The following is a 27,298-nucleotide window of genomic DNA, read 5'->3' on the forward strand; positions in this document are numbered from 1 at the left end:
TACATCCTTCCTGAGGACTGGTGCCCAGAACTGGACAGCATACTCCAGGTGCGGCCGGACCAGAGTCTTGTAGAGCGGGAGAATTATCGTTTTATCTCTGGAGTTGATCCCCTTTTTAATGCATGCCAATACTCTGTTTGCTTTGCTTGCCCCCCCAGTGAGTAGATTACATTCATGTTTTTACCACCCAAATGCATTATTTTACATTAAACCTAATTTGCCATGTAGTTGCCCACCCAATTAATTTGTTCAGATCTTCTTGCAAGGTTTCCACAACCTGCGGAGAAGTTATTACCCTGCTTAGCTTAATGTCGTCTGCAAATACAGAGATTGAACTGTTTATCCCATCCTCCAGGTCGTTTATGAACAAATTAAATAGGATTGGCACAGAACCCTGGAGGACCCCATTCTAGGTGCAGCTAGACTAGAGTCTTGTAGAGTGGGATAATTATTGTTTTATCTCTGGAGTTAATCCACTTTCTAATGCATGCCAATATTCTGTTTGCTGTGCTTGTTACAGCATGGCATTGCATGGCATTGCTGAGCCTATCATCTACTAAGACCCCAGGTCCTTTTCCATCCTAGATTCCCCCAGAGGTTCTCCCCCCAGTGTATAGATTGCATTCATATTTTTGCCACCCATATGCATTATTTTACATTTTTCTACATTAAACCTCATTTGCCATGTAGTTGCCCACTCCATTAGTTTGTTCAGATCTTCTTGCAAGGTTTCCACATCCTGCGGAGAAATTATTATCCTTAGCTTAGTATTGTCCGCAAATACAGAGATTGAACTGTTTATCCCATCCTCCAGGTCATTTATGAATAAATTAAATAGGATTGGTCCCAGGACAGAACCCTGGGGGACCCCACTTTCCACACCGGACCATTTTGAGTACTCCTCATTTATCACTACCCTCTGAACTCGCCCCTGTAGCCAGTTTTCAGTCCATGTACTCACCCTATGGTCCATGCCGACAGACCTTAGTTTGTACAGTAAACGTTTATGGGGAACTGTATCAAATGCCTTTACAAAATCCAGATACACCACATCTACGGGCCTTCCTTTATCTAGATGGCTGCTCACCTCCTCATAGAAGGTTAATAGATTGGTTTGGCAAGAACGATTTTTCAAATTCATGATGATTACTGCTAATGATACCATTTTCATGACTAAAATCTTGTATATAGTCCCTTATCATCCCCTCCAAGAGCTTGCATACCATTGATGTTAGGCTAACTGGTCTGTAATTCCCAGGGATATACCTTGGTCCTTTTTTAAATATTAGTGCTACATTGGCTTTTCTCCAATCAGCTGGAACCATTTCAGTCAGTAGACTGTTCATAAAAATTAGTAACAATGATCTGTTAATTACTTGACTTTCTTAAGGAACCTCGGGTGCAAGCCATCTGGTCCCGGTGTTACGTTTTTCAAGTCTATTTCTCTATTCTCTATTGTCTCCTGGACACTTGGTTTTTGGTTGTTTTGGTTTTACTTTCACTTCATCCCCCTCCTCTCGCACTGGCTTATCACTGGTTTTGGTTTCACCTTTACACTTTCATTCTGTCCCACTAGATAGGGTCCATTTCTAACCACCTTCACCATTTCTTAACAGCAACCCATTTGGTTGGTTCACATACCATCCCACATTGCACCATGGACATGCCTAGACCCACAGTCACCTGGGATGCTGGGCATTGTTGGGCGCTTTTGCTGGACATGTCCCCACCACAGCTTCCGACCATGATGCCTCCGTATGACCCGCGATATATATATGCCGTGTATTGTACCAATTATGTGGTCAATTTATTTTTATAATCATGTTTATCCATATCAACTTTACTTGGAAAAGTAAGATAATGGGGCATGCTGGCATTATCTTGAAATTATGTTGTATACATATCAAATTTGGTGGATTCTAGTGATTTATTATGTCATGCAATGGATATCCATATTATTATCATGGTTATTATGTGGGATTACTTTCTCTCTCTCTCTCTCTCTCTCTCTCTCTCTCTCTCTCTATGTATATATATATATATATATATATATATATATATATATATATATATATATATATATATATATATATATATATATATGTGTGTATATATATATATATATATATATATATATATATATATATATATATATATATATATATATATAGTGTGTGTGTATATCAGTGTTTTGTACTGTAATGGAAATTTGTAAGTTCTGTATATAATTGTATTCTATTTTGTATGTATTGCACACTGCCATCACTGTGCACACAGCACTAATAATGTTTTCAGTACATGTTTACATTCTTTCGAGTCCTGATTAGAATTAGCCTGCCTATGTAACGCCCCTTGTTACCATAAACGTACAATTGTAATATTAATGTGATACCTACGTAATCATGTGTATAAAAACCTTTAATTGTATCATAATAAAGGAGAACAGTTATTTGGAAAAATGCTGAGCGTATCTTTTGTGTCTGTTCCCTACTGCAGTAGTTATTATTATTAATTTGGAACCACTAATCAATATGAGGATAGGAGTTGCCTATCATCAATTTAACCAAGTCAGTACCAATAAATACATTTTTACATGTTCATCCAATACTCAGTTGCTGCTACGTGTTTCATTCAAAGTCTCATGCTCTTGCCCTCATTTTTTGTACCATATTGATAGGGATGGAAGCATGTGGTCTTACCAGGCCACAGCTTAATTTAAAGTCTCTATATTCCCCTTGCCCTTTTTCTTCTAATATTTGAAGTAAGGAGTAGAGGCGGTCATCTATAAAGCCCTTATAAGTAAGAATCTACCCTCCAGGTCCTTAAATTCAGAGATGAGTGAAAATGTACAATTATGGGGAAAAAAATATAGCTACCCCTTTCGTTTTGGTTTCCGCATTAGCAAGGTGGAATTTGGGGAATTTGGGGTGGATGTACGAGGGGGTGTAGGAGTGAGGAAGATGAGTTTGATTTGTGAATTAGTTCCCTGTATATTGTGCGAGGCAATGTGCAAGGAAGGGCTTGGTGTGGGTGGATCAGCCATGGAGCAGCTTAGAGATAAATGCCAGCGATCCCCAGTCACTTACCCCCAACCTGGTGCGAGTTCTGGTGAGGAAGCAAATGAGCCCATACACTGTGGTGTCAGTAGAAGTCCAGAAGGGATGCGAGGGCATCTCGGCCACTAGGAAAAAAGAAAGTTAGAACAGAAGGAAAGATCCAGATGGAAGAGACATAAGAAGAAGAACAGAACAAAACCTAAAAGGTATAGGTGGGATGAACCTCCCATACCATTTACTTGTGAGAACGTTTCCCCCCTAACAAGAGGGGAAATCCTGACCAGGAGAGGGGGAAAAATCCTTGTCTCCGAGGGCAGGAGGAAGTGCAAGAGTACTGCTCCGGCCGCAGCACTCCCTTGTGGAAAACATGTGAGTTTGCAAGAACTTTGGCATCATCGCCAACACCTGAAAGCAGGAAAGACATGCCTAGGTGGGTTAAGCAAGTTGTGAGCAAAAGGATTCAGCAGGTAGGGGTATGGCGGTGTTTAAAGGCAAGGGAGGGGGGGTAGGGGAGTTAAGTAAAGGGGAAAATGATGGGATATGTCAAAAAGCCTATTGAGTCCAGAGAAAGTCACTAATTTGGCTGAATAGCAACTCAGCTCCAATCCAAGAGGGAAGGGGTTAGTGAGACCTAAACGGGACCTTCAGGAATTGAGGGTGAGTGTCGGAACCGCCCGTACAGAGTATAGCTATGTTGGCAACTACCAGTTTGTAGGACTTAGGTGTACATGGAGAAGTTATGTTCCGGAGGGGAGTACATCTGGTGTTTCGGAGAAAGAAAGAAGGACTCCGGGTAGGTTGCGTCCTTGGCAATGAAGACATTGTTCAGGAGACTGTGAAAAGAGATGAGGAAGGATATGAGAAGAATCATTCTCTTGGGTTGCAGCGGAAGCCTAGTAAATTGGTAGGAAACAAGAGTCATTCAGCTTGGGTGCAAGAGGATCAGTAGGAAACAGAGTCCATTCAAAAAGAGAGCAGATGAGGTGGAACAGGTATCAAGGAGCCGTTTCAGGGTGGAAGGCCCTCTTTAGCCTTTTTGGTTTTGGGTTTTTGCCAGTGGGAAGTAAGTGGACTAACTGTAGGGGCCGCTTAGAAGTGCTGAGAGAAGAAGTCTGCATCGGGGAAAGAGGTTTTCTGGGGATAATGCCCAAGTTCTGTAGGAGGTGCTCTCCTTCAGGAAAGGTAGCAAATCGGAATGGCTTGTTGTTCATTTCGAATTTCAAGCTGAAGGGAAATAGCCACCAATATTTAATGTTCTTCTGAGTCAAAGCCGTCAGTAATGGTTTAAGTGCCCGTCTTCTTTGGATCGTGGAGGGAGAGATATCAGAAAAAATCTGGATAGGATGCCCCAGAATTTGCAGATGGGGGGTGGAGCGGGCCTTTTTCATTAATTCCTCCTTAACCATGTAGAAGAGTGGAGAAGAGTGGGTTAGCCTCGAGAGAAAATGGCTGCCTAATAATCAGGCTCCTGCTCACCACAGCCGTTAATCAGCCTAAACCGGGGATCACCGACATTATTTGGCCACCCATTATGGGAACTTCTTCCCGCGGAAGCTCGCAGTCTCGATCCCGCTCCCCGAGAGAAATTGCCGGCCGCACGAACCACACTATCCCAGAGATATTCCGCACCCAGCGGCCTAACATGGCGGCTCCTCTTCCCGCCTCGTCTCCTCCTCAGGAACAATCAGAGATCATCCTCACCCCTACCGACCATCACATTCCACCTCTGGAAACCGACAGCACTGCACTCCGTCAACCGAGCCTAAGAGATCTCCAGGCAGTGGCGGCTGACATAAAGGACACCCTGTTCACAGCCATATCTGACCTACGACATGAACTGCAAGCCATCACAGGGAGAATACAGCGTGTCGAGGAAGGAGCGGCACTACAAAGCTCAGAAGTGAAATTCATTCATTACAAAGTAGACTCCCACACCATGCAACTCAGAGATCTTCAGCGACATGTTGAAGATCTCGATAACAGGGGTCGCAGGCACAACCTAAGGGTGAGAGGCCTGCCCGAATCAGTGGAACAAGACCAGCTTCTCCCGACTGTCACAGACCTCTTCAACCGCTTACTCGATAGGCCTAGGCAAACACCACTGGCAATGGAACGTATCCACAGAGCGCTTCGCCCCAGAGGCAGAGACGCAGATCCCCCGAGGGACATTGTATGCTACATCAATGATTTTACTATAAAAGAAGAAATACTCAAGAAAACTCGTGATAAATCACAATTGGAATATAATGGATGCCGTATCTATATCTACCAGGACCTGTCAGCAATTACACTGAGAAATCGTAAAGATCTCCGGCCGCTATTAGATGTCCTGCGGACCAAAGGAATCCGCTACCGATGGAAATTTCCTTTCGGTTTATCTGCCTCCCACCAGGGCCGCTCTGCACTACTGAGAGTCCCAGAGGAACTTGATGCATTCTGCCGCACCTTAGACATACCATATGTAGAGGTCCCAAACTGGTATGCGGAATTTAATATCTCACCTCCTGCCAGACATCCACTTGCTGAGGAACCAATGGATGCCCACAATACCAGTTTCCGTAGACGCAGATCGCCGTCTCCTGTCAGACCCAACTCTTCACCGGGACTCCGACATCCGCCTCCAAGCCCCATGACAGCGCCCCTGCCTCGCAGAGCTCGCCGGGATCGTTGATCATCTGTGCCCTCAAGTAAGATGTCACTCTCCACGTAATCCTCTCACCTTCTCCTCTACACTCGCATTCGAATCACTGAATGCTGCCTCTATTATACCTACTGACACCCGCCAGACATAGTACCGTATCACCCGAACGCTTTGCAGTATCACCCGCAGTCAAGACCGGCTATCCGATCCCTTCCACCTCCACACTGATCTGGACGACCACCCAAGAGCCTGCACACTGATCTCTCTACTCCTCATCCCAGCCAAAACCTCCACGCTGCAGACATCACTCACTAACGTGCCATAGACTACTCCTATGAATCAACCCATCTCTCTCCTGTACTGCTAAAAGTAGACGCAACAACGCAGTCTTGACATCTAGAACCTCAGCGTATGTTTTACCAGACATACTACCCGCTGATCTGCTCCCTAAGAAACACCCGAAGGGTAAAGTGTAAAATGTACAATGTTAGACTATTGTTATAAGTTGTGTTTTTAAGCTGTGGTTACCTCCCGTATTGGGAAGACACGATTACACCTCACCACACACTGATAACGTATGTGTCAAATCTCTCTTGCTTGTATAAACATAATGCCAATTTAATCCCCATCCATCCTATTGGACCTCTCTGCCACTGTCAGTTATATGAACTACTGCCCTCTGCTGACATTTGGTTCATATCACAATCACCTCCACACGCACTGTTCCCTCAGTCACCCACACGCACTGCAAAAATAAATAAATAAATAAATAAATAAATAAATAAATAAAAAAAAAAAAAAAATAATAATAAAAAGATAAACAAATAAAAAATAAATAAATGAATAAAATTATTAAAAAAAAAAAAAAAAAAAAACATTTTTATACATTCAGTGCTTCATACCAGACTGACACCTCTCACCACCCTTACTCCGTACTGGCATTACATTTACCACAATTCAACACGAAAACACATACTTATCCGCACGACTGATTAGAATCTCATACCTTTCTTACCCTACACACGTTGTATTCACTTTATTTTCTAATTGATATCAGTTTCTTACATACATGTATAGCTATATTACGATTAACGACTGTTATTTCACCTGGCTTACTGCTTTATTTGCTCTGCATTATGCTGTCATATCGCATCACCCTGCTACCTAGCTTTACTTCCTACTATCTACGATAGCAAGGGACTGTTATTGATATCCCCTCTTGATGACCCGCACTACATTCATGTGTCCTTATCCTAAAACCACATATTAGACGAAAGCTCCACATTTCCAGATTGCTCACATAAAAACTGCTGATTATAACACTCTGCTAAACCTCTCCCTGCCACGAACTACCCGAATCTTAACTGCACCTATAGACTCTTTACACCACACATCCTGGCCTACGTATTATATACATTCCCCCTATCTCTCGCCGCTTCTATACACCAAGGCTGCTGGTGAGTATGACCTTCCTAATCGATCTTTTCACTTTTGTAACTACCTCTCGATTGCCGGACCAACCCCCACGCAGTGGTTAAGCACACTTTACTGAATCTCTCGTATTCACTGACATTGAACGACCACTGACCCAAACCGGTTAGTAAATTCTTGTGACTCTACTCACCTACTTAGGTGATAGAGATATCAATTATCGCCGGTGTCCTTCATTCACCCTCCCCCAAATTCTCTGATTTACCTCACCAATCCACATACATCCTCCGCTTCAACCCATCACACTCACTGCCGCAGCTCCTATTCTCCTATCTAGTACATACAAACTCTCACACAATGACAAACTCATCCAGCAACATAAATAGCTCCTTGCTCAAAATAGTTTCACTCAATGCAAAAGGCCTTAACACACCGGAGAAACGCTCTAAGCTCCTCCTCACCATGTACCGAAGCAAGGCCGATATTATATTTCTCCAGGAAACTCACTTTCGCTCTAACGCCACTCCAAAGTTACAGAACTACCGCTACCCCACAGCGTATCATGCTACCAACCCGTTACACAAATCAAAGGGCGTCTCCATTCTTATTGCAAGATCCTGCCCCTTCCAAATCACTGATTCACTAATAGATGTGGAAGGCAGATACTTAATTTTAAAAGGGTCTCTTCTCAATAGAAAATTTACTTTGGCTAACATATACGCCCCCAACCTCCGTCAGGTACCCTTCTTCAAAAAGATTACGAATACACTCACGACCTTTCAAGAAGGAACCCTTATCTTAGGGGGAGACTTCAACGTCCCACTTAACCCTATCCAAGACACTTCCACCGGCTCTTCTTCATTCCCGTACGTGGCCCTTAAGGCAATTAAATCTTCATTCAAACGGCTACTGCTCCATGATACATGGCGAACTCTGAATCCCAACGACAAAGACTACACCTTCTACTCTGCACCGCACGACCGATATTCAAGAATAGACTACATTTTTATGACACAGCAAGATCTCTCTCTACTCCACCAAGCCTCCATTGACCCCATGCTCATTTCGGACCATCACCCCATCTCTCTCACACTTAAACTCCCGACCACAACGTCTCGCTCACACACCTGGAAATTAGACCCATCATTATTAACTGACCCCTCCATTGCGGCTGAGGTAGAATCCAGTCTCAAACACTTCTTCCAGGAGAATAATTCCATAGATACCTCACCGCTTACTAATTGGGAAGCACATAAATGTGTTATTCGGGGAGTCCTGCTTGCGGCGGCTGCTAAACGAAATCGCGAACGAAAAAAACGCTACTCGGAATTGCTGAACAAAATACATAGACTTGAAGGCACACACAAGCATACACAAGCTTTATCCACCATGGAAGAACTAATCCAAACTAGAAAAGAACTATTAGACATGTTAGACACACAAATCCGACGCAACTACATCCTCTCTAAGAAAACATTTTATGAGTATGGCAACAAGGCCAGTAAACTACTTGCACGAGCCTTACAAGCAACAAAAGCCTCTACAACAATTCATTCCATTACTGACCCGTCGGGCTGCAAACTTACCAAAATCCCAGACATTGCTCGACAATTTGTCCAATATTATAGCAAGCTATATAACCTTCATCCACCTGATCACCCCGCAAATGAAAACGCAAGAAAAGAAATGATCGCAGACTTTCTGAAACAATATGGTCCAACTCCTATATCTGACTCCACGGCTCAAACACTAGCTTCCCCCCTTACAAGAGAAGAAATAGACATAGCCCTAAAACAATTAAAATCAGGTAAAAGTCCCGGTCCTGATGGCCTAACAGTTGGGTATTATAAAACATACGCAGATATCCTCACCCCCTTTTTCATAACAGCCTTTAATTCTTTCGCAACTCCCACACCACCGCCTCGGGACCTTCTGACTGCCCACATAGCTGTTATTCCTAAACCAGACAAAGACCCTTCCCTAGTAACCAATTATAGACCAATTTCGCTTCTTAATGTTGACCTTAAATGGTATGCAAAAACTCTAGCGAACCGAATCCTACCCTTCTTACCCCAACTTATCAATCTTGATCAGGTTGGCTTTGTCCCGGGGAGAGAGGCGAGAGATAACACTCTCAAAGCTCTCAATATCCACCATTGGCTCACATCCAGTAGCTCACGAGGATTTATGCTTTCTCTCGACGCGGAGAAGGCGTTCGACAGAGTGGCATGGGACTATATGTTAGAAACCTTACGAACTATTGGTCTTCCCCCAACAATGCTAAACTTCATATCAGCCCTCTACTCTAACCCTACTGCCAAAGTCCGAGTAAACGGCCATCTGTCGGACGCCTTCTCTGTGTCGAATGGAACTCGCCAGGGTTGCCCACTTTCCCCCTTAATTTTTATCCTATCACTAGAACCCTTCCTGAGACGCATAAGAGCCAATCACGACATTAAGGGAATCAATATTAAACAACGCACTTATAAACTAGCTGCCTTTGCGGACGACATACTCCTCTTTCTTACAGATCCGCTCACAACATTACCCAACCTCCTCAAGGATTTTCAAACCTTTCACGTCATTTCCAACCTTCAAATAAACTTCTCGAAATCGACAGCCCTCAACATCTCACTTACCTCTGAAACCTGTCAACAATGCCAACTCAACTTTCCATTTTCATGGAATAATCGGGCAATCCCATACTTAGGTATCTACCTACCAACCTCCTTAAATGACCTATACTCCTTGAATCACGCCACAATCCTACAAAAAATACAATTAGACTTAAAAAAATGGTCCACAGGTCTTTTTTCTTGGTTCGGCAGAGCCGCAATCATCAAGATGAACATCTTACCCAGAATCTTATATATTCTACAAACTATTCCAATTAAACTCCCACAGACGTTCTTCTCAACTTACCAAAAAGCGTGTACAAAATTCATTTGGGGTAAATTGCGACCGCGACTAAGTTTCCAACGACTGACCACCCCCAAACTATTAGGAGGCATTGGTCTACCAGACATACGCAAATATCACCAAGCGTGCCATCTCACGAGAATTATAGATTGGAATGTACATTCTAAACACAAAGATTGGGTTCATTTAGAACAATCATTCTCTGACCTTCCACTACCTAATCTTCCCTGGATCACTACACTTAACATCCCCCCTGAATATAAACATCACCCTCTAATTAACCCAACACTGACCTCATTCCGTACATCCTGTAACCACCACAAGATCTCCTCACTTAACGGACCAATGACCCCACTCCGCCTAAATCCGGACTTTTCACCAGGAATGCACATATCCTTCTTAGCAGACCTTTGGCCCCACTCTACCGTTAGAGCAGCACATTTCTATGACGGAAATCATCTCTTATCCCAACCAGAGTTGGCATCCAAATTGAACACAGATTCTTTCCCATTCTGGACATACGTCCAATTAAGACATTTTTTTACCAAACCTATACCCAAACCTGAATGGTCCAGACAAACCACCACGTTTGAAAACCTATGTTTAAGCAACGAACCTCAAAAGCACCTGATATCACAAACATATGCCCTCTTATTCACCACCCGCACTCCATCGAAACACTGGACCACCCAACAATGGGAACAAGACCTCTCTGTAAACCTTACTGACCTGGAATGGGAAAAAATCTACACTCTGACCCACAAAGGTTCCATTAATGTACAAATACAGGAAAACGCGTTTAAAATTCTTTCCAGATGGTACAGAACACCACTTATATTACACCATATAAATCCAACCCTTTCCCAAACTTGTTGGAGATGTAAAAAGGAGACTGGCTCGCTTCTGCATATCTGGTGGACATGTACCAAAATCCAACCCTTCTGGAAAGAAGTCCACAAATTAATAGGCCAAATAACTACGTATATATTAGATTTCAACCCTGTAGTATTCCTGCTCCACCACTCTACGACACCATTTCCGACCTACTTTCGTTCTTTAGCCATGCACTTGGTAAACGCTGCTAAAATGTGTATCCCCCTCAAATGGCGCTCTACCGAACCGCCAACTATAGCAGACTGGTTCACACGCACACAGAAAACAATGGTCATGGAAGACCTCATACATCAGTCCAAAGAAACACCAACTAAATTCATCAAAACATGGACATGCTGGATACACTTTACTACCACTGATAATTATAAAAAATACTTCGACTGAGGGGAGTGTAGGGGCTGTGGCGGAAACTAAACTAAAACATTATATAACTACTTCTTCCCTCCTATCCATTAATTCTCCTTCTCTCCTTTATACCAAGAACAACTAATAGAGCTCGTCACACTCACGATGTTATTCACAATATACACGCCCCTTAATGATCTGACCCACTACAACCCCCCCTTCTGTATCCCTCCAGATTACCCCCTGTTAACCCCCGTCCCCCTTACCTGTCCACAGGTAACACCATTTGAACTAATCTTAACATCAAACATGAAAGAAAAAAAAAAAATCAAGACTGGATGACTTTCCTTCCTGCACAACTCACATTAATCATTACCCATGAAAACTTGTAAAGATAGGCTACTACCACTTAGTAACGTAATTGCTATCGTACTCAATATTTACTACACAATAACCTATATACTCGTGATGTGATATCAACCTTTACAGTTTCTGTATAATATCTTTATTTCTTCTCACATTGCTAGCGGCTGCGTCCGCAAGTCTATATTTCAATATCTTTGCATTATCTTTATACTTTTTTCCTGTTACCTGTTGTTTAAAACTTAATAAAATATATTAACAAAAAAAAAAAAAATAATAAAAAAAAAAAAAAAAAAAAAAGAAGAGTGGCTTGACTACAATGTCTCAAGGGAGACCATCTGATCGGGGGGCCCAGAACCCTATGAGCTCAATAAGGTTCCAGCCTGTGTGAGCGAATCTCAGGAATAAGTTCCTTAATGAGGGAACAGACAGCCTCTGGCACATCGGTGATGATTTTACGTAGCCCCCTGATCCTAAAATTATACCGTCTAGACCTGTTCTCAAAGTCGTCGATTTTGGCCATAGCAACATCAAGTTGATTGTTCCAGTCTTGGATGTGGTCCGTATTTTGGTTGGCCCGGGCAATTGTGACAGCCACTTTGGTCTCAATGATCTCAATGCAAGATCCCAGAGCCTGGAGGTCCACTTTAATGTCTGAAGTAATTTTGGCAGCTGTGGGATAAACCCTTGTCCAGCATCTCAGCAAATTTGAAGATAAATGAGATATCCTGAGGTTGTGGTGGGATATGACCCGTGCTGTGCAGGGGCTCACTAGGCCTAGGAGAAGTTGCACCCATGGTGGATATTAGAAGTTCATCCAGGCTCTGGCATATAAGGGATTCTGTGGACGCTGGAGAGGTTGTGCCCCTGAGTGGAGTAGTGTTAGGAGTGCCCCCACATACCTCAGCCTGCAGCGTGTCCCGCCAGGAGGAGTCATCAGAGATCCCTGTGAAAGCAGCCTCGAGGAGTGGCCATGCCGCCGCCATCTTGGACATCTCGTCAGGCTCCGGGATCGGGCTAAATTGTGCCCATAGGTTGCTCCTGGCTGTCCCTGCAGAAATAAAAATGTCCCCATGGGTGTCCCAACTTGCTGGCACTAGCGATGAGTGGGATCGGGTGATGCCGCCGGTTACTGGGAGCACTGTAGAGCCGGAGCAGGACGGAGCTCTGAGACTATGCGGCCATCTTCCGGAACTCTGCGCATGCTCCCTTCTCTAAGTGATTTTTTTAACAATATAAAGCATGGAGACATGGATGGATGGGGGAGTTTGCTTTAAATATTAAAAATGAATTAAACAGTGTTTTTGGTTTGTGGTGCTCAGATGCAGTGAAGACCCACTTTAATGGCAGGTCACCAGCAGGCAGTATGTAATAAGGAACTTAAAGCCAAGCTCCACCCAAAAGGGTAAGCTCCACTTTTTTGTCTCCCCCCTTCCACTGCCACATCTGGCACCTTGGGGGGTGCAGCTACCTAGTTTTGACAGGTACCCGCTCCCACTTCCAGGTGACCACGGTGAACTCCTCTGAAAGTTTGGTTCCCCTCCTTCCTCCGCCACCGGGCCATTCACAAGGCACAGTGCGCTTCGCGCATGCGCAGTGGTGAAATGGCCGCAAGGCTTCACTGCTGGTTTCCCCTAGCCGAGATGGCGGCGGCAGCACCCAAGAGCCGATTGAAAAATCGGCTCCGGTAAAGACACCGCTGGATTTGTGGACAGGTAAGGGTCCTAATATTAAAAGTCAGCAGCTACAGTATTTTTCTGAAGGAGCCTGGAGCTCCACTGTAAGCCTTGGGTTTTTTACAGCATGTCTAAAGTCTCATTCACACTAGCGGTTGGGGGTGTGTTAAAACCCCACAGTTGAGCAGTGCTTTTACCGCCCCCTTCCAACTGCTACCCCCTTAGCTGCAGAGGCAGTGGCCAGGGGTGTACACATGCCGTAGCCACAATGCTTTGCTTCGCAGTCACGGCAGGAATGATACCCTATGTTGTTTATACCCCTGCCAAGTGAACTGGGCTTTGCACTATTGCTAGTTCAAGGGTTAAAGCAGGTTTGGCTGCCTGTCAAATGCTCTCTGAAAAGTGATCCAAATGTGGATCACTCTGCAGTGACCAAAGCAAGTCAAAACTATTTTTCAGTTTGCATGGAGCATAGAATGGTATATATAGATATAGATACATATAAATTGTAAACTTTAAACCAAGACTGGCAATTTGTTGTGAACTGTTGGGTGCAACCAGATAGCATGAATACCTTCTAGGTTGACTCTTCAGAGACCAAAGCAGGTGTGAACGAGTCCTAAAACAATTTTTTTTTCAGTATTCATGGAATGATTAAATTCCTTGTTGTGTTTGTGTTATGTTTGGATTCACACCCTTTTCGAGAGCCACAACAGGACTTTAGAGGACATCTACCTCACCAGTGGGTGTGCTGGGCAGCCATAGCTCACAGCATATTTAGATAATTGTGACCCCAATTGTGAAAGATTTCCCCTCACTTCCTGTTCTGGTGAGAATGGTGACCAGAACAAATAGAGAGGGCAAATCCCCCCAGGGAGAAGCTAAACAGGGAGTAGGGATGAAATTAACCAAAAAATTTGACATAAACCATATTTAGTGATGTAGCACACTAGGACCATGGTAATGCACTTACTTGCATTATAGTGTGCTGCAATGCATGTGCACCATAGGGGCGTTGCCTTGGGGTGCCAAGGATTGACACCTCAATAGGTAGGTCTGAACGGGCCCCTAGATTTTTTGGTGTTCTGTCAAAATAGCCATTTCATCAAGATCTCCAATCACGTCACTTCCGCTTACTGTAAAGCATCAGTAATTGGAGAATTCGACGATTTGCTGTTTTGACACAACACCGGAAAGCGTGCACACTCCGGTACACAGAGACTGCTGTTTTGACACAACTGCGGCTAACGAGGAAAAAGTTTTTGCCGCCTCGGAGGCGGCCATTTTGTTGGCGATTATCGGAGCGGACTAACAATGTCCGCTCATAATACCGTGTATGGGAGTGTATACGGTTGCCAGTGTTGTGTCAAAACAGCAAGTCGTCAAAATTTCTAATTACTGATGGTTTACAGTAACAGGAAGTGACTTGATTGGAGATCTTGATGAATTGGCTATTTTGACCGAACACTGGCAACTATGTAGTGTGAGGGCCTGTGTGATTGGGTATGAACAGTATTTATTAGCTACGCCCTCTCATTACATATTTGTGGTTGATGTAAAGGAGACTGTGTACAATTTGTACAATTTAGTTGTAATGTGGAGTGACTAACTTGAACCTGTGCTCCAAATCTGTCTTTTTTTTATCTGCACAGGTTGTGAGTCTACGGGTGCAGCTGGGAATCTACCAGGACTCTTTCGATGACCAGTATGTTGGATGTGTCGATAAAATGGAATCCCTGGCACCAGATATACTCAAAGAAGAAAGGCATACAAACAAGAAGTTGGATGCGGCTTGGCTGGACGCCTCTGAAGCATGGCCAACCAGAAAGACATTGATAAAATCTCTTCCAGTTGGGTTCCAAGATGAGTATGGAATTGCCTTGTTAGTCTACAGCAATATGACCCTCACAGTGTACAAACAGTTAAATCGGGCAGTAAGGGAATATGGCACCAATCCATCATCCTTTGCGTTCCACGCATTACATTTTTACCTCACCCGAGCCCTAATGTTGCTCCGTTCCGAGTGTGCTGGGCAGCCATGGATCACATATCGGGGTACCAGCAGGATTGTGTTTGAGCCCCCTCCCAACCCTGGTGATCCCATCAGACTCAGCCAATTTGCCTCTTCGTCTACGGACTTCAAAGAGGCGCAGCAATTCGGCAATGCATCCTTCTTCAACATCACCACATGCTTTGGGGCTGACATACAGAACTTCTCCTACTTCCCGTCACAGAAGGAGGTCCTAATCCCAGTGGATGAGGTCTTCCATATTACCAGCTACATCGAGAGGGGCAACAAGTTTGTCCTGCAGTCATCCAGCAGGAGATGCAGCTTTTACAATTGTGCCTACCTGGGAGGTGAGTTAAAGGAGAGCTCAGGTCAGGCTAAGACACTCCAGCAGATTATATGACTTTGGCACCCTTAGCATTCCACCACTGTGAGCTGCAAGAGTGCCTATACTAAAGGTTGTAAATACATTTGCAGCAGGACTTAGTTGATAATCATCAATAGACCCCTGGCTAAGAACACATTTTTGTCTCTCCCATTCAACTACTGTCCCAGTATAAACACTTATTCTCGATGTATACATTGTTGCAGATAAAAGTATACTAAAAATGGTTTACAAATCTCAGAGGGCCCTTGTGAAGCTGTAGTATTGGCAACACATTTTCTTACAGCAGTCATTTAGTAAGAATGTTCAATGTATTGCCACTAGAGAAAGCACCAAAAAACCTGTAAGTTAAATCATTCTAATTGGAAATATAATGGAAGGTGGAGACTGGTTTATTCTGAGATGGGTCCATGTAGAACATACTCAAATACATCTTATATTTTTTATTGGTATCAACTTTAATGCATAGCTCCAGGCTCCTTCTGAAAAATACTGTACCTGCTGACTTTTAATATTAGGACACTTACCTGTCCATGAATCCAGCGTTGTCTTCACCCCAGCCAATTTTTTCAATCGGCTCTTGGGTGCTGTTGCCCCCGCCACCATGTCGGGTAAGGGAAACCGGCAGTGAAGCCTTGCGGCTCACAGCGGCCTCACTGCGCATGCGCTTTGTGAATGGTCTGGCGGCGAGGGAAGGAGGATGGACCCAAACTTCCGGGTGACTTTGCCGCGGCAAAGTCTCCCGAAAGTGGAAGTGGGTACCTGTCAAAACCAGGTACCCGCTCCCCCCTGAAATGTGCAGGTGCTAAATGTAGCAGCGGAAGGGGGGAGCAAACAAGCGGAGCTTCCCCTTTTGGGTGTAGCTCCGCTTTAAAAATATTATCTAAAAGCAATGCTAGTTATACCTATCGGGGGCCCCACTATACAATAAAACTTTGCTGAGTATATCAAATATTAAAGAAAAACTCCAGGGTGCCCGCACTGTATGGGTTAACTGCTCCATTTTTGCCTAGGGTTGAGAAGAGCTGAGATATACTTACCTAATCCGTTGATCCTCTGAGCGCAATACTGGTCCCTGCTGCTTGTGCCCCCCCCCCCCACCCGGACGCCACTGGTCTTGTACATGGACTGTTCCTGATGTCATCATGCCCATAGACCTGCTCTGATGTAAGGACAGTCCAGCACTGTAAGTGAGGGATTGCTGTTTTCCAGAGGATTGGGTAAGTATAGCCTTTCGGTGCGCCCCTAGTCTAAAAGATTAATTAACCTATGCAGTGCGGGCACAGCCCCTCTGCATGGGAGAATTTTTTTTTCCCCAGAGTTCTTCTTTAAAGTTCCATTGAAAGATTGTGCATGTCCATAAGTAAACATTCCAATTCACCAGCAATAAAAAAATAATAAACTGCCTCATAGTGTGGTGATATAAGCCCTCAGTTTATTCAAAACAGTGATTTTACACTCACGTGGTACCCCGAAAAGACAGACATATCGTTAAAAGCAAATGCAATACTTTAGTAAGCAGCCACGGCCACTTGTGCGATGACATCCTGTCAGGCTCCACCCTACATGTTTCGGCAGCTGGAGTTACAGTTTTAGCATTGCTACTAAAACTTTCTATTTGCACATGGACTGTATATAGATTGTTAATTATGCAATTCCTCTCATGTTCTTTTAGTTAAGCACAATATTTGTTTTTGTTTTCCATTTATTCATGATTTTATATTGTTTTGGCACTGAACATTTATCTTTATTATTTATTTGGGTTTGCTATCAACAAACTGTGCTAGCTGCTTTTTGCACTTATAGCTTAAGCGCAAGTTACACTTTGATGTTATTCTAACAGACATGCCAACCTGCAAAAACTTATTTCAGGGAGGTGGCAAACTCATTTCAGGGAGGTTTTGCGCCGCCACTGAACCCCCCCCCAATTAAATGCAGCCTCACCGTGCCCATCATTGCAGCCTTACTGTGCCCATCATTGCAGCCTTACCATGCCATAATCGCAGCCTTACTGTGGCCATAATCACAGCCTTACAGTGCCCATAATTGCAGCCTCACCATGCCCAAAATTGCAGCCTCGCTGTGCCAATAATTGCAGCATTACCGAGCCCATAATTGCAGCCTTACAGTACCCATACTCGCAGCCTTACAGTGCCCATAATAGCAGCCTCACTGTGCCCATAATTGCAGCCTCAACATGCTTATAACCGCAGCCTCACCGCGCCCATAACCGCAGCCTTACCGTGCCCATAATCACAGCCTTACAGTTCCCATAATTGCAGCCTTACTATGCCCATAATTGCAGCCTTACCATGCCCATAATCACAGCCTCACTACGGTCAGTGCCTGGATTACACACAGCAGGCATCCCCCTCTGTGTCTCGGAATTCAGTGTGAAAACTTTGGCCGTGCTGTGACAAAAGTCCCGCACTCCTCCTAGACCAGCTCGTGTGATAGACGCAGTGTCCTGTCTATCACACGAGCTGGTCTAAGAGGAGGGCGGGACTTTTGTCACAGCACGGCCAAAGTTTTTTACACTCAGCTCCGACTACTGTGTGTGACATGTAGAGGAGGAGGAGGGAAGGGAATGCTACAGGCAGCCACAGCTTAGCTCAAAGCGGCCACAGGGCAGGCAGCCTACCGGAAAATGTCCCAGTAGGCCAGTCCCGCCCTACCTCCTGTCACTCAGCCACAGACAGAGCAGCCTGAGATGCCATACTCCATTTGGGCACTCGGGCTGCTCTGTTTGTGGCTGAGTGACAGGCTCAGCCGGGAGATCACAACAGGGTGTAAGGAAGGGAAAGGGGGAATGGGGATGCGCGAGTTATCACCTGTACCTGGTCAAAAAGTGGGATTACCAGTACTGTACCTTGTACCAGATGGGGTAGTGTTGCTGTAACCTTAAGTGAGTAAGAACCACAAAGGGAAGGGGGGAAAGGGTAGGGTAGATCGGCCCGTTAAGGACGGCCCCAAAAAGGGGTTACTTTTAGCAACAGAGTAATCAGGGATGCTGATATGATAAAAGCATTACAATTTATTCAATTATAAAACATGAAATACACGTATATAACTGGCAGTGCAAAAATATATTGCAGATTGATCAAACTGTCACGAACATTGACTGACAAACAAGACACACATGAAACAAAAAGTTAAGCTTGCCTAATCCAGGCTATTACCTCAGTCCTTTTGTGACTCTAAGCCAAATGGGCACAGAGGCGGCCAGTGTCTAGATAGAAATGCTGATTTCGGGCTTGATTGAAAATTTGGAGGGGTCAGGTAAGGGCTGAGACAATGAAGGAGTAGAGAGAAAATAGAGGAAAAGTGCTTGTGCTGATCTAATTAATAGACCCCAACGTTTGGTATTAATGTCGTGTTGAAAATGAGCTCATTAAAGCAGTAACTGATAGTAGTGGATTCCACTCTTGACCCTTTAGGGAAGTACAGAGCAGTTCTGTGCCACATGCGATATATGTATTGGGAAATTCTCCTTCAGGGGATAGCTATCTGCTGACGGCTTATATGTGCTTATATGTGCTGAAATAATAAGCCATGGGGTCAGTTCTGTTTCCAGGCAGTATATTAGGGGTTAAATGTCCTTTAACTAGACGGCCGTTTAGAACTTCAATGCGGGATTCAAATGGCTACTACACTGGCATATAGTAGTAATCATGTCAGTACGTTACCAGTCCATGCACGAGTTGCATCCCGTTGGTCGGTGCAGTAGTCTCAAGCTCTGTGACTTGTTAACACTCATGTGCTGATTTGCCGTGTTGGGAGTGAGAGCAGTGTCTCATGTCATCTCCTTAGTGTATCAGCTGATACCAGTTTGAGTCCCGCAGTATGGTCTCATTCGGAGCGCCGATCCGCACGGCTATTCAGAGCTCCGGTCCTCGCCTCTCACATACACGCTCCTCGGAGCCTCCAACGCTCATGGACAGGCATCGTAGTGACGTCAACGCGTTTCGCAGTGACAAATGACGTAGCTTCTTCTCGGACGTTCATTGGTTAGGCCGCCACACACCCTTCTTATAGTAGACTTGCCGGTGGGGGACATGTTGATTAAATCCAAATTTGTTAAGGAACCAAGCCCTACCTGGCTGTCAGAATACCCTCGCTCCCAGGGAATGTTCCCTTGCAATAGATGTCAGGTATGCCCTTTCGTTCACAGAACCTCTATTTTCACTGATGCTCTGGGTACGAAAACTTTTGAAATCCGGGATCTCATCAACTGTTCAACATCACAAGTGATTTATGTAATCACCTGTCCCAGCCCTAAGATTTATGTAGGGAAAACTAAGAGGCCACTAAAGACACGTATAGGAGAGCATCTACGTGAAATTGCTGCCAAGGGAAAAATCCCAGAGAAACCTTTGGCCAAACATTTCTTTTTGTGCCATGGAGGAAACACCAATGGACTTACTGTAAAGGGGATTTATGCCCTAAAACTACCCCCCAGATGAGGTGATTATGACTGCATACTCCTCCAAAAAGAGAAGTGGTGGGTATACAAATTGAGGTCCCTAATACCGGTGGGGTTGAACACCGAATTAAACCTACAGGTATTTTTGGAGACTTGATAGGTCCTTTGAAATTCAACCCCTAGACATTTACCTTTTAGGTATCAAGTGCTCTACCCAGTCTCTTGGCCTTATGGATAGGAGACATGTAAAACATGCCCTTGCTTAATCTTATAGCACCTACCATACTGTAGTACATTAGCCATGATTCAGGGTATGCGCTTATTGTGAAGTGTCTATCATAAAATTGTCTATGTGTCAGTTCTACGTTCCCTATTTGATAAGAAAAGTACATAACCTGTACATGTTTAGTGGCTGCAATCCTTCATGGGCACCTGCTGTATCCCCATTGGTATGCGGTACAGTCGTTGCCCTACTGTCTCTGCATGCTACTTAAAACCCTTCTCTATTCCCTTCTATTGAATTTCCTGCTCTCTATCCCCTCATGTCTTTTCACTCACAGATGCCCCTAGAAATTAAATGAGAAATAGCACAATTGGCCCATGTGGTTACACTGTACTTATATTGTTGATTGTCAAATTTATCACCAATGATTATGTGAACAATACCCATCAACTGGTTAAGCGGACAGCTGACTCCTTTACGAACAGGATTTTGCCCCTTCTACCTATTAAAACCTCATTGGTGGCCACCACCGGCAAGTCTACTATAAGAAGGGTGTGTGGCGGCCTAACCAATGAACGTCTGAGAAGAAGCTACGTCATTTGTCACGGCGAAACGCGTTGACGTCACTACGCTGCATGTCCGTGAGCGTTGGAGGCTCTGAGGAGCGTGTATGTGAGAGGCAAGGACCGGAGCTCTGAATAGCCGTGCGGATCGGCGCTCCGAATGAGACCATACTGCGGGACTCAAACTGGTATCAGCTGACACACTAAGGAGATGACATGAGACTAGGGATGAGCTTCGTGTTCGAGTCGAACCCATGTTCGACTCGAACATCGGCTGTTCGATCGTTCGCCGAATTGCGAACGTTATGGGCCGTTCGCGCTAAATTCGTGTGGCGCGTCACGGCCCATAATTCACTGCGGCATCGCAGTGCATTGCTGGCTGATGATTGGCCAAGCATGCACTATGACCCGCATGCTTGGCCAATCACAGCGCTGTCAGTAGAGAGAGCTGTAATTGGCCAAAGCCAGGGTGGCTTTGGCCAATTATGGCTCAGGGGATTTAGTACACACCCCACACTATATAAGGCCGCCTGCACGGCGGCCCTGTGTAGTGTGTGTTCCGGTGTGCTGAGAGATAGAGAGAGAGAGAGACAGTGTCATTTGATTTGAGTTAGATAGATTAGGCAGAACAGTCAGTCAGTTAGCTGCACTTACAGTGTATTGTGTATATATATGCATCCCAGGTGTTGCATATATATATATACACTGTATTCAGTTTAGCTAGATCTGTTCCTGTTATCTTCTATCTAGACTATTTACATTTAATGCAGTGCGTCCTGCTCACAGTGTTCAGCTAGATCCGTTCCTGTTAAATTCCTACTGACCGGCAGGCTTGTCTGGTTACAGTATATAAAGCTACCTGAAGAAAATTACAGGTGTTCTATTTGATCCTATTAGTACCACGGTCAGGCAGCTAGACTATTTACATTTAGTACAGTGCGTCCTGCTCACAGTGTTCAGCTAGATCCGTTCCTGTTATCTTCCTACTGACAGGCAGGCTTGTCTGGTTACAGTATATAAAGCTACCTGAAGAAAATTACAGGTGTTCTATTTGATCCTATTAGTACCACGGTCAGGCAGCTAGACTATTTACATTTAGTACAGTGCGTCCTGCTCACAGTGTACAGCTAGATCCGTTCCTGTTATCTTCCTACTGACAGGCAGGCTTGTCTGGTTACAGTATATAAAGCTACCTGAAGAAAATTACAGGTGTTCTATTTGATCCTATTAGTACCACGGTCAGGCAGCTAGACTATTTACATTTAGTACAGTGCGTCCTGCTCACAGTGTACAGCTAGATCCGTTCCTGTTATCTTCCTACTGACAGGCAGGCTTGTCTGGTTACAGTATATAAAGCTACCTGAAGAAAATTACAGGTGTTCTATTTGATCCTATTAGTACCACGGTCAGGCAGCTAGACTATTTACATTTAGTACAGTGCGTCCTGCTCACAGTGTACAGCTAGATCCGTTCCTGTTATCTTCCTAATGACAGGCAGGCTTGTCTGGTTACAGTATATAAAGCTACCTGAAGAAAATTACAGGTGTTCTATTTGATCCTATTAGTACCACGGTCAGGCAGCTAGACTATTTACATTTAGTACAGTGCGTCCTGCTCACAGTGTTCAGCTAGATCCGTTCCTCTTATCTTCCTACTGACAGGCAGGCTTGTCTGGTTACAGTATATAAAGCTACTTGAAGAAAATTACAGGTGTTCTATCCCAGCTTAGTGCAGCTACAGGCCATTAGTATGTCTGGAAGGCCAAGAAGGAGAGGCAGACAGTCACAAGCCAATAAGAGAGGGCAAGCAGGCTCTGTGTCTAGTGCTGGTCGTGGAGACGGTGCATCCTCATCAGCACGTGGCCATGGGACACGCTTGGCCTTTTTTTCGGCAGCTGGCCATGTTGAGCCGCAACATGCGGAAGACTTGGTCGAGTGGATGACCAAGCCGTCCTCATCCTCCTCATCCTCTCTCACCCATGCCCAGGGTGCTTTGTCTGGCAAAGCAGCGGCCTCTTCCCTCAGCTCAATGTCATCAGTGACTCCTTCCCTAGCTCCACCATGTCCTCATGAGGATTCCCTCGAACTGTTTGACCACAGTGTTGGGTACATGCTCCAGGAGGATGCCCAGCGTTTGGAAGGCTCTGATGACGATACTGAGCTCGATGAAGGCAGTAACATGAGCGCGGACAGAGGGGGTGCCCAAGAAGGACAGCAATCTGGCAGTCATGCTCCCCCTGCTGCAGCATACTGCCAGGTTTGCTCCAGTGATGAGGAGGGAGGGGATGATGAGGTCACTGACTCAACGTGGGTGCCTGATAGGAGAGAGGAGGAGGAGGAGGAGGAGGAGGAGGAGGAGGAGGAGGAGGAGGCGGCAGCACATCACCAACGAGGCAGGATGCCCTCCAGGGGCCAGCCTAAGGGCAGCACATTGACTGCATCACACCCCAAAGCTCCACATGTGCAGGGCGCTGCAGTCTCTGCGCGTTATTCAAAAAGTTCTTTGGTGTGGGCCTTTTTTGAGACGAGTGCATCAGATCGCACCGCTGCTATTTGCAACATATGTCTCAAGCGTATCTCGCGTGGCCAAAATATCTCCCGCTTGGGTACCACATGCTTGACCAGACATATGTTGACCTGCCATGCAGTTCGTTGGCAAGCGTATCTAAAAGACCCACACCAAAGAACAAAGAGGATCTCTCCTTGCTCCTCATCAGCTGAGATTTCCAACCCCACTAGACCTTCAGTCCTCTCTGAGACCTGCAGTGAGAGGAATGAAGGTGTAGAATTAGGTGTGTCACAGCCAAGTACTTGTGGGCAATCTGCTTTTGGTACACCGACGTCAGATTGTACCAGGCAAATTTCCCTGCCCCAGCTGCTGCACCGCCGAAAGAAGTTTGCTCCCAGCCATCCACATGCCCAGCGGTTGAATGCTAGCTTGGCAAAATTGCTAGCACTTCAACTGCTGCCTTTTCAGTTGGTAGACTCTGCCCCCTTCCGTGAGTTTGTGGAATGTGCGGTTCCTCAGTGGCAGGTACCCAAACGCCACTTTTTCTCACGGAAGGCGATTCCGGCTCTCTACCGGCATGTGGAAGGCAATGTCCATGCCTCGCTGGACAGGGCGGTCAGCGGTAAGGTGCATATTACCGCTGACTCATGGTCCAGCAGGCATGGACAGGGACGTTACCTAAGTTTCACGGCGCATTGGGTGACTCTGCTGGCAGCTGGGAAGGATGCAGGACAAGGTGCAGTAGTGTTGGAGGTTGTTCCGCCACCACGCCTCCAAAATGCTGATTGTGACACACCTCTCTCCTCCACCCCCTCCTCTTCTTCTTCCTCCATGGCCTCTTCCTCGGAACCAGCGGTGCTCCGTAGGCGTTCAAGGGGCTACGCAAGTACGCAGGCCAAAAGATGCCATGCGGTGCTTGAGCTGGTGTGCTTGGGGGACAGGAGCCACACTGGGGCAGAGGTTCTGTCAGCTCTGCAGGGGCAGGTTCAGAGGTGGTTGACGCCACGCCAACTTAAGGCAGGAATGGTGGTTTGCGACAATGGCACCAACCTCCTCTCTGCCCTCCGACAGGGACAAATGACCCATGTGCCCTGTTTGGCTCACGTCCTTAACTTGGTGGTGCAGCGGTTCTTGGGCAGGTACCCGGGCTTACAGGATGTCCTGAGGCAGGCCAGGAAAGTCTGTGTGCATTTCCGCCGGTCATATAATGCCAGTGCTCGGCTGACGGACCTCCAAAAGGAGTTTAACCTGCCCAAGAACCGCCTAATCTGTGACATGCCCACCAGGTGGAACTCAACGTTGGCCATGCTGCAGCGGCTGCACACGCAGCAGAGGGCCATAAATGAGTACCTGTGCGACTATGGCACCAGGACAGGGTCAGGGGAGCTTGGTTTTTTTTCCCCACGCCAGTGGGCCATGATCAGGGATGCATGCACTGTCCTGTCACCATTCGAGGAGGCCACGAGGATGGTGAGCAGTGACAGTGCATGCATCAGTGACACTGTCCCCCTTGTCCACCTGTTGGAGCACACGCTGCGTGGAATAATGGACAGGGCACTTGAGGCAGAACAGAGGCAGGAAGAGGAGGACTTCCTTAGCTCTCAAGGCCCCCTTTATCCAGACAGTGTTCCTGCGTGCCCGCCGATCACACAGGAAGAGGACGAGGAGGAAGAGGAGGAGGAGGAAGATTGTGTCAGTATGGAGGTGGAGCCTGGCACTCAGCATCAGCAGCAGTCTTTAAGGGATCAGTCCCAAGAAACACATGGACTTGTACGTGGCTGGGAGGAGGTGGCTGCGGACCATGTCGTTCTTAGTGACCCAGAGGACTCCGGACCGAATGCCTCAGCAAACCTACGCTGCATGGCCTCCCTGATCCTGCAAAGCCTGCGTAAGGATCCTCGTATTCGTGGTATCAAGGAGAAGGACCAATACTGGCTGGCAACCCTCCTTGATCCACGTTACAAGGGTAAGGTTGCGGACCTTATCTTGCCATCGCAGAGGGAGCAGAGGATGAAACATCTTCGGGAGGCCTTGCAGAAAGGTCTGTGCAACGCGTTCCCAGAGACTGGGAGGTTACAAACTCCTGTTTCTGGACAACGTGTTGCTGAGGCTTCGGTCAGTCAAAGAAGGAGCGGTGGAGAAGGTGGCCGTCTGACCGATGCGTTCAGACAATTTTTTGGTCCGCAGCCCCAAGGTATGATCGGTTCCAGCAACCATCGCCAGCGTCTGTTTTACATGGTGCAGGAATACCTAGGGGCAAGATCAGACTTGGACACCTTTCCCACCGAAAATCCTCTGGGTTACTGGGTCTTGAGGATGGATCACTGGCCAGAGCTTGCACAGTATGCAATTGAGCTACTGGCCTGTCCTGCATCCAGCGTTCTTTCGGAACGCACATTCAGTGCTGCTGGAGGCGTGGTAACCGATCACAGGGTGCGTCTGTCCACCGACTCGGTCGATCGGCTGACCTTCATAAAAATGAATGAGTCTTGGATCACCACCAGCTACCAAGTACCTGATGCTGATGTAACCGAATAATTTTTTTTTGAAATCTCAGATCCCTTCAAAGACTGCCTATGCTGATGCTGAGTGACTATCCCTGAGTAATTATCCTCTTCCTCCTCAATCATCACGCTGATAGCTTGTTGCAGTGTTGTGGCACCAGCACCAGTGCCTAAGGCCCAATTTTTCTGCCCCTGTCTAACAGGGGCGTGTAATTACAATTTTTGATGCAATACTTTGCAGCAGGGCTCGTTCCTGCGTTCCAACTAGAGTGTCTGTGAGGGGTTGCAGTGTTGTGGCACCAGCACCAGTGCCTAAGGCCCAATTTTTCTGCCCCTGTCTAACAGGGGCGTGTAATTACAATTTTTGAAGCAATAATTTGCAGCAGGGCTCGTTCCTGCGTTCCAACTAGAGTGTCTGTGAGGGGTTGCAGTGTTGTGGCACCAGCACCAGTGCCTAAGGCCCAATTTTTCTGCCCCTGTCTAACAGGGGCGTGTAATTACAATTTTTGAAGCAATAATTTGCAGCAGGGCTCGTTCCTGCGTTCCAACTAGAGTGTCTGTGAGGGGTTGCAGTGTTGTGGCACCAGCACCAGTGCCTAAGGCCTAATTTTTCAGCTCCTGTTCAACAGGGGCATGTAATTACAATTCTTGATCTAATATTTCACAGCAGGGCCCTGTGAGGGCTTACAGTGTTGTGGCCACAGCAACACCTAAGGCCCAAATTTCTGCTGAGTATATAGGGCAGGACCCTACTTTCAAACATCTAACTTACAAACGACTCCTACTTGCAAACGGAAGGAGACAACAGGAAGTGAGATGAAATCTACCCCTAGGAAGGGAAATTCTCTCCTGTAAGAGTTAATATGGGAAAACAAGTTCTCCTTTCCACTGATGCTTTCCAATCCTTGTTCCACAAAAAAACCCAAATTTTCAAAAAACATTTTTCATTGGGACAAAAAAGTGAGGTGAAATCTTCTGAAGAGGAGGAAAGACAGCAAAACAAATGTCACAGGGGTGATAACCCTTCCCTATGTTTTCCAAAAAGCTTAGAAAAGATTTTTTGGCTGGAGCTAAACACGTTAAAAATGTTCAAAATTACAAACAGATTCTACTTAACAACAAACCTACAGTCCCTGTCTTGTTTGCACCGCCTGTATACTGCTGTTCAGAGTATATAGGGCCTGGTGGCCCCACACCTTTCCTTATTTTAATTTGGGTGCGGGGTTCCCCTTAATATCCATACAAGACCCAAAGGGACTGGTAATGGACTGGGGGGTACCCATGCCGTTTGTCTCACTGATTTTCATCCATATTGCCATGACCCGACATGACATTAAACCCGCAAGCAGTTTTAAATGA

The 27,298-nt window shown here is 45.8% G+C and overlaps 1 protein-coding gene across 5 annotated transcripts in view; it reads left to right on the plus strand.

Annotated features, from left to right (window-relative positions):
- LOC141126752 (ecto-ADP-ribosyltransferase 5-like) overlaps window positions 1-27,298 on the plus strand; it is a 102,565-nt gene that overhangs the window by 40,491 nt on the left and 34,776 nt on the right. For all 5 annotated transcript variants that reach the window (XM_073612722.1, XM_073612725.1, XM_073612721.1 and 2 more), the window contains one exon: window positions 14,978-15,683. In XM_073612722.1, the coding sequence (XP_073468823.1) occupies window positions 14,978-15,683 (706 nt within the window). The remainder of the gene's footprint in view (window positions 1-14,977; window positions 15,684-27,298) is intronic.

This window comes from Aquarana catesbeiana, linkage group LG02, assembly GCF_042186555.1.
Source record: "Aquarana catesbeiana isolate 2022-GZ linkage group LG02, ASM4218655v1, whole genome shotgun sequence".
NCBI lineage: Eukaryota > Metazoa > Chordata > Amphibia > Anura > Ranidae > Aquarana > Aquarana catesbeiana.